This window comes from Tigriopus californicus, chromosome 3, assembly GCF_007210705.1.
Source record: "Tigriopus californicus strain San Diego chromosome 3, Tcal_SD_v2.1, whole genome shotgun sequence".
Lineage (NCBI taxonomy): Eukaryota > Metazoa > Arthropoda > Copepoda > Harpacticoida > Harpacticidae > Tigriopus > Tigriopus californicus.
The window spans coordinates 13,915,108-13,923,580 of record NC_081442.1 but is presented as its reverse complement, the minus strand read 5'-3'; the positions used below and the strand labels follow the sequence as shown (position 1 = coordinate 13,923,580).

At 38.0% G+C, this 8,473-nt stretch overlaps 1 protein-coding gene across 2 annotated transcripts; it reads left to right on the top strand.

The window, feature by feature from the left end:
• The first annotated feature begins 7,172 nt into the window (after positions 1-7,172).
• Positions 7,173-8,467, top strand: LOC131877377 (protein FAM169B-like). 2 transcript variants are annotated; one of them, XM_059223017.1, is made up of 3 exons: positions 7,173-7,688; positions 7,762-7,797; positions 7,875-8,467. In XM_059223017.1, the coding sequence occupies exons 1-3, from the start codon at positions 7,466-7,468 to the stop codon at positions 8,372-8,374; spliced, it is 759 nt and encodes a 252-aa protein (XP_059079000.1). In that variant the 5' UTR covers positions 7,173-7,465; the 3' UTR covers positions 8,375-8,467. The 2 variants fall into 2 exon arrangements, with proteins under 2 accessions (XP_059079000.1, XP_059079001.1); XM_059223018.1 differs by lacking the exon at positions 7,762-7,797 and having other exon boundaries at positions 7,180-7,688.
• The last annotated feature ends 6 nt before the right edge of the window (positions 8,468-8,473 follow it).

Here is an 8,473-nt window from a genome sequence, read left to right as displayed (position 1 = left end):
ACAATGTAGCAAACATGATTATTGGTTACAATCTGAGAATTCATAATATAACCCTTCCAATTATTGAAAATTTCGTTAGCTCAGGATGCCCGTTCGTCGTGATGTTTATTGTCGTATCCTGTAGACCTAGAATAATAAATGTCACGACGAACTGGCACCCTGAGCCAACAAAATTTTGTAAAGTTGGAAGTGTTTTGTTATAAACTCTTAAATTGTAAACATAAGAAAAGTTTGCCGAAGAATCACGGTGGTAAAAAAAGGAAAAGCACGGGAAATCAAAATTGGCGCCCTAGCTTTGGGTATTTTTGTCGTAGCGTCATAGGGGAAGCAAGGCCTAGAGAATGCTATGAGAGTTAGCCAGGTAGACTTGTTTTCAGAGCTAATGTGTGACAGCTGAAGGAATGGCTGATAGAGTACGGTTGCTGATTTTTTCGATCGGCTTGAGTAGCACTTGTTTATAGTTACCGATTCAGCTCTAGTAAAAAACAAATGAAATCCTCTTCTCTGTTACTTCTTCTATGCTATCCTGTAAGCCGAAAAAAGAAGCCCAAAGTTAGGGCGCCAATTTTGATTTTCCCCGCTTTTCCTTTGCTTCACCACCTTGATTCTTCAGCAAGCGAAGCGGATAGAACCTCGATGCGTAGAGCTCGGGATTAGAAGCTTCAGATTAGGCTATCTCATCAAAATCAAGGTATCGTCGTTTTTCTTGGATTTGTGGTGACGGTTGGCCGCTCCCACTGACTACTAAACAGGTTAAGGCATCAGAAACTGAACTCTATTTTCCACAGACATGTGTGGTGGCAATAGAGTAAATGCTTGATTTGGAGGGAGCTCACTGTTTTCGGCCAATCCGAGCAGGTGTTTTTCGATTCAAGGTAAAGGTCATGTGCATATGAAAAGTGACAACCTCAGTAAGAGCGTCCTTTAATCGTTGGAAGGCAGACCGCTCTGTAGCATCCCATTTGACAAGGACATCCTTCCTTGCTATGAGCCTTCACGGACAGGGTGGGCAATTTTGGAAATCTGGCTGGCTTTTGTACACCAAGTGAGCACAAGTTGCCACAAGCGGCCGAAAGTGGTAAAGTGCCCAAAAATGGACCAAAGTGGACAAATTGAGCACAAAAGCAAGTACAATTTGACCAAAATTGAGCAGACAGTTAACAAGTTTAAGCCTTAAACTATGCAATTTCTTTACATAAACTTTGTCTTAACAAAAAAATGGAACCATCTAATTATAAAATACAATCTCTATTGATACATGGATACAATAAGTATCAGGTAACCTTTGTGAAAAGTCAAGAAATCACTGTACTAATGGTTTTAACTTCGAAAATATACACCATATTGTGTTTTGGAGGCTTTAATGTTAGTTTTGCAAGGTTCAAAAAATATCGTCCATCTACGTTGATGACATGAAAACTATATTTTGAATGTTAAGAACAAGGTACTAAGTAGAAAGATAAGAGGCAGGGAGAGAACCAGACCCAATCTTGTTCAAGAAAAAAATGAAATCCTTAATAAAAACTCTGCCAAACTAATTCTAACGACAAATTTTGCAATTAAAAGTGTACTAACACTTAAGAAATATACATGCATACAAGAAGGAACACTCAATGTTGGTAGGTTGCCAACTTTAACAAAAACTAAATCATGAAATTTGCAGTAGCTTATCTGCTGCTTGTCACTTATTCAAATATATATATATTTCTTATTAATATACACCTTTTATTTCATATTTCACACCATTCTTTATTTAGCCAACCTTATGGCAAAATGAACTATTCTTCCAGATTTTCTACACCAAGCACATCTTTAAAACCCAATAAACGTACCTAACAACATTTTAAGCACTGTATGTGTCACATACATTTATGAAACGTGAGAAGTACATGATTTTTAAACTTAAGCAATTAAGCAAGATGATAGATTTTTAGCCTTTGCTTTATTTTAAAGGTAGTCAAGACTTACAGCAACGATATTCTCGCAAAAGATGCAAACAATAAATGACTGTTGTAACTTGTTTGGTATGGTTTATTATTCCAGTAGACGTAGAGTGTGTACATTTCAATGCAAGATCGAACATATATAGGAACGCATTCCAAATCCATCCGAGCAAGAGCTCAATTAGTAGCCTCTTGCTACACTGTGGATTAAATGGAACCGCACAATACGCATTAAATTTTGTATACCATAAGGATATAGCATTAAACTCTCCCAGGTTGTGAATCCCAACAGTCGAACTTTGATTGAACGATATTGTCAGTCAGCGTAGAACATATTGTTGAATCGAGACTTTCTATGAAGTAAACATAGTATTTGGCAAGCAACAAAAATATTGATAAATCGAAATTCATGGCTAAATCGAGATTCGTTAAATCGTTTTACGATGGTAAATATGCCCCTACCTCAATACAGTTGGCAAAAGGGTTTAGAAAGTGGGATAGTTTAATAGAATGAAAAGAAAGATATTGCCCTCTAAGAAATTTTATTTTGGGCCTGTTTGAAGTACATGACAAAGGTTTTAAAGGCTTTTTTGACACCATCATATAGCTTTGGTTTCAAGCAAGAAATCAGTTAAAAGTAATTTTGCCTCTAGTTTTGCACCTTTAAAGCTCGTATTTTTGGACACTTTTGGACACCCTTCATTTTTGAAAACTGTTGGATAGAGGGGACAAATGTGTCCAAAAATGAAATGCCCACCCTGTTGCCGGTGGCTCTCGGTGTGTGTTAAAGGGGAAAGAGTATCTCGGCCATATGAGGTGCAAATCTTCAGTAAAAGTTCAGTAAGCCAAGAACTTCTTTCAAGTGTCTTCACAAAATAGAAGGCAAAGGGAAATTCCGAACAACTTTGATTTTGTCAGGAAATGGGAACTCGTCTTGCTATCAATTTAATGCCCTAAGAGTTAAACCCCGGTTTTTCCAATTTCGTAAAAGCCCGTGATCAGATAGTCGTTGAAATACCACACGAAGGTGAGACTTATGTTTATCTATATTCGTACCAGTGATAAAAAGATCACAAGGGAGTACTCAATCAGTACATACAACTTACATCACCATTTGAAAAGTATTACCAACTTTGCAAAGACCGAATGGGATTCTAAGGCACTCATAGAGGCCGAAGGTAACTACATACAGTCTTATATATGAATACATCAAATGTCTCTACAAGGATCTTACTGTCCCCTTTCATAAAGTAAATTTTATTGAAAGAGCTTGTCCCTTGTGGTGCAGTAAAATACTCATCTGGTTTGATCACTGTATTTCAAGCCACATAACTGAGATGAATTCTGCAAGACGCCATTGGACTGTCTACGAATGATTTTGAGCGTCATTGAATTCCATGTTTGGCACATCCTTCCATGAGAGTCTTGGGCGCCTCTAAACGTCTAAGGTCAGTGCGTCTGACTCAACCACGAGGCAAAGGACTAGTGCTTTTAATGAGATGGTTCACACCATGCAAGCGACCACAGCATCAAAGGTTGGGGTAACTAACGAAAGAAGTGCACTTAAAATGCGTTGATGAGAGCCCCTAGTCAGGGCAAAACATTCAAGACCATGAACAAAGTTTAGAGTAGAGCGGGCAACGACAAGGGGAACTGAGAGGTCTGGGAAATCTGGATCAATCAGCCGTACTTGGATGACCCAGAGCCAAGATTGAGTGAGAGAGGGCGAAAAGCCCAAAGTTACAATGGAACTTTTTTGTTGGCAGTCATTGGATGGGTCGAGGATTTGTGTTTTTTTTCTTACAAGACAGCTCAACCGAGCGGACAATTCACGTTCTAGTTACCAATCAATTCCTTTACCTTTTTAAACTTTCTTTTGTAATTTTGGCTACTGGAAAATCAATACTCTTGAGGATCAATATTTAGTGCCTTGAGGTTAAGCAAAACAAAAAATTTTCCGGCCTACAGTATTCCATTTTGTTAGGTGTATTTGGTCCAGAAGAACTTTTCAAAACGTCACTAACTGGCCATTGGGATAAAGACAGTCAGAGCTTGTTCAATGTTCTTCGAAATCCTTTTGCACGGTCAGTTACTCTTCCAGACAATAAGCATATCAAATTCATTGAGCATTGTTTTGACGTTTCCAGTTTCATCCAGATAGTGTTGGCAAGTTTGCTGATCAAAACTTGTTTGAAACGTACTGGCATTTCTGCACTGGATTTATAAACATTGGCCATTGGATTGGGAGTATCCAAGCAACTGTAAAAAGACTCCTAACAAAAAACAATCACTGACGCAAAGAGTCTGTATGACCTCCGACAAAATGACACTGAAAGAGAAAATTGATCGTAAAAGAATGGTCAGCCAATTGTCAATCCAATGAACAGCATTTGTGTACCATTTGTTGTAAGATCTTAATGTTTCAATCCATTGGTGATATGTTATGGCAGTGATTGGTCATAATATTGGAGTGAATGGAACGGTGGCAATATTTGTAATCTTTTCAATATTTGTCTTTTTATGAAATCATTCGAAAAGGTCTCCATAACTTCAACACATGTTATTCGTTTTATACATAGTGTTTGGCTTTAATAGTCATAATTTTTAGAATAATCAAGGCCAGTTAAGTAATTCCAAAGGTTTTGACTCAGCCAATTTAGAGGTTTGATCAACAACGTGGCTGATCCCGGATGAGAGGCATTTGACTGCGAATGAAATTCAAGAGAAAATATTTCTTATTCCTATTTTGTCTTATGATGAGGATATCCTTATTCTGATATTCCTTACGAATATTAGACGGAGGCAAATTAAATAATAAAGGAGCCCGAGAAAAAAGAGAGGTTGACTTCATTGTGGCAAGGAATCTTGCAAACAAAGGTGGGCGTTTTTAATGACATGTGAAGAATCTTACGTTGGAATGATTTGTCTTTAGCCTGATATTCACTGTCAAAGCGAGGCTCAACAGTTTGGTCTTCCTCAGCCATGATTCATTATCTTTGGACTATTTAGGTCGTAGATTCAAGTGCAGTCACCTTTGCTCTAAACCATTGCGACTAATTCGGCTGGCAACCTACGACTTAAGCCCTGAAAATGGGGAATCAAAAATGAAAGATTTGCCATTAGATTGGCAAGTAGCCCCAAAAATAGCGGTAAAGTAACAAGGAAAACTTGTGACTTATTTCTCGTTAAGGATTGTATATTAAATTATTTGTATTGATGTAAATTGAAAAAGAAAAACCATTTCATGTAAAAAAAAACAAAAGAAATCCATTATGGTCTTTTGGACTAAAGTTTTGACGTTGTTAGAGGTTTCATTTAAAACTTTTAGTTGTAGCCTTGAATATGAGTTCAACACAATTGATTTACAATTATGATTAATTTGAATTGTTGGGTAACCAATCTGTCTGAAGAGGCTGAGTTACTCTAAAAGAAACTTTTTCTTCCTTGAGCCATGGGTAAGCCAAAGCGCTGAGCTGAGCATGAAACCAATTGGTTAGTGTCCTCTCCATTGCTATCCAAATAATGCAGTTAAAAACGAACAAACAATACCTTTTTAAATTGAACAAAAGGGGCAATTGTTTGATATGTTTTAGCTCTATTCTTGCTCTGCCTACTCTTTGAAAACCAATTCATAGGCAAAATGACTAAAGAGCAAAAAAATCACGTTAAGCAAAACTACAAAATGAGTTTGAAAATGTACGCAAGTTTTCTCTTTAAGCCCGTACTTAATTGAATGATGGAAGCAGCTAGCATTTCTTACCTAAAAAATGCGCAAGGGCTAAAAAGGTTCAAATGTGTTAGGTTACCAAAGAAACCCTGAATATAAGCTATAACCAAACCAGCTTGCTTGATGGTTAAATTTCAAATGATTTTGCTACAGAACAAAGCAAAGCATAGGTGCTTTTGAATTGCATCAACCATGTTGAGCCAACAACTAATTACCCTTTTACTCAATACTTTCGTCATATATTGTAAAAAAGTAAAGGATCAGTCTGCAGTTTCAAAATCTGAAAAGACTAACGTTGGGTATTTTTTTCTTGAAAAGCTGATAATAAAAAAAGAAAAAAAAGAATAACGAAAGCTTTAGGGCCTAAATGGGGAAAAATGCAAAAAGTATCCAAAATCGCAGTAAATAAACAAAAACTTCAAAAGATCGGAAAAATTGAATACCTATACATTTGCATGTTTTGAACAAACCTGATCATCCCTCAGAAGAAATTTCTTTAAGCCTGTGTAAATATTGGTTTGGATTTAGATTTTTTGCGTGGAAACATCCAAGAATGAATGAAAATAGTTTGGTTTTTTAAATCCCCAATATATCTTTCAATCAAGTGCTTTGATATGGAAGTGATTAAGGGCTTCCAAGAATCTTCCATAAGATTATAAAAATGTCAGAGTCAGGTTCTCATTAAGACAAAATGGAGGTTTTTTTTGTGAAATAAAGATAACATTTCTCCTCAAATGTTCGGATGGTGTTGAATAATTCATATCAAAGCGCTTGAAATTTAAAGAGTCCCTATTTATCTTGGCACAAAAACAAATTGGGGACATAAAAAACATATAAAACAACTTTGCATACTTGCATTTGCATAAAGATGAATGAATTCTACATAACATCATCATGGAAAGAAAATCAAATTCATTGCATTTGTCAAAAATGTCAAAACTGAAAATTAGGATGGATAGTTTCTTTGGCTTGGCGAGGAGCAAGCAATCGACCCTAGCGCCCCAAACATGAAAAGTTAATTTTCGTAATTGCCATTATGCTTTCGCCAAGTTTTGAGCTTTGCTAGGGCTTTTCCAAAAAATGAACCACTTTGAGCAAATTGTTCTCCGCTAAAATCAAGCAGCCGCCCCTCAGTTTGGAAGCTCAAACTTACTCGGAACTCAATGAAATCGATTGTCAAGTGTATGTTTCAAGAAACATACGCAAACTTACTCATGGTACGTTTCATCAAACTCGCTCTTTTACAACAAAGTGCTTTTGACCTAGGTCCTCGAAAGATTACCCCTCAGAAAAGCGGTGGGCAACAATTTGACAAATATTCATATAAATCTGTTATTGGAAGCACTATTCTAATTTTTACTGCAAGCGTTTGCTTAACTTTTAAGCCGGGCACATAAATTGATAGATAATTCGAAGCAATCATAAAAACATAATCAAAAAAGAAGACACCAAAGAAAACGCAAGCATTACGGTTATGCTGTGTATTGAAAATATGAAATTCAATGTGTAATGGACTCGTTGAAACAATCCCGCACTTTCTGGTGACGTTTAGAATGCGCCATTCCCTGCCATGAAATAAACAGGCCTTCGCCACGCAATATCAGATTTCGTAAAACGAGAGAGTCTCGTATGTCGTAAATTCCGGGCCCTCGAGATATTCCACTGAAAGGATGGAATGAGTTCACGTGCTGCTTGAACCTCGGTACCTCTATAAAGCCTGACTCATCCGCTCGTTCTTTCTCAGTCAGTCTCCAACGTTCCCTGAAGTCACATTTCGCAGACAAGATCAGCCGACATGGAATGCTCCGTCTGTCAAGATCTTCAAGATTTGGGTCATTATTATCAAGTGAGCCACATTATCCAAGGCTTCGGAGGGCAATGGTATCCTGGATTAGTATGCCAGGAGTGCAAGAAATGTGTGGCCATTTCGTATGAGATGGACCCTCCCCAATGGATTTGGGTGGATGATATCTTATCGGGCCCGGATTTGGACCTCCAAGGCTGGCAACAAGCAAGAAGTGAGTGAGACTGCCAAGGGGGTTTCAAACTCAATTAAGCAAAATTGCCTCTAATTTTGTATACATTTACAAGTCGTAACGGATTCCATCCAAAAAGAATTACGTTCAGGTACACGAGCGTTCAACGCAAATGTCACAGTGGTACAAAAGGGGAGCAAAAAGTAAATGTCTATTTTCTATTCACAGATTTAGATGACTTGTGGCGCCACCGCATCTTGAGCGGTATTGTTTACAACACGAATGCTCCGCCCAAGGATGAGGATCATGAATGTCAATTTGGGTTTCCCGATCTTAACGTGGATCAAATCCACCTCTTGTGGATCGATGGTCAAGCCCGGGGTTTCTGCTCATTGAGAAAAAACGGCACGGCATTGGGCACGCCCATGAACACTTACCAAATGACGATCCTGGATACAATATTTATCGATCCACGAGTGCGAGGTCGAGGTCATGCCTCCTGCCAGTTGAGAGGGCTCTTAGCAGACAATCATTTGGGCCTGTCCACGCCCATTTCCAATGACATGCTGGTGACTTGCTTGAAGGCGTTGAGAAAGTCGCCGCCCTTTAGAGAGAGGCTCTGGTTGGTGGACAATTTTGGGGGTGCGGGCGAGCGAAAAAATTTGTGGTGGTCAGCCGTCAAATTAGCCAAATCCAGGCAATTGAATCTGGAGACTATCTTTAAGTAAAACGTTTTACAAAACGTGCAAATGTATTAAGGTATAAAGAAAGACTCTGTTTTAACATACTCGTATTTGATATCAAATGTCACAAAACGCCGTATTTGT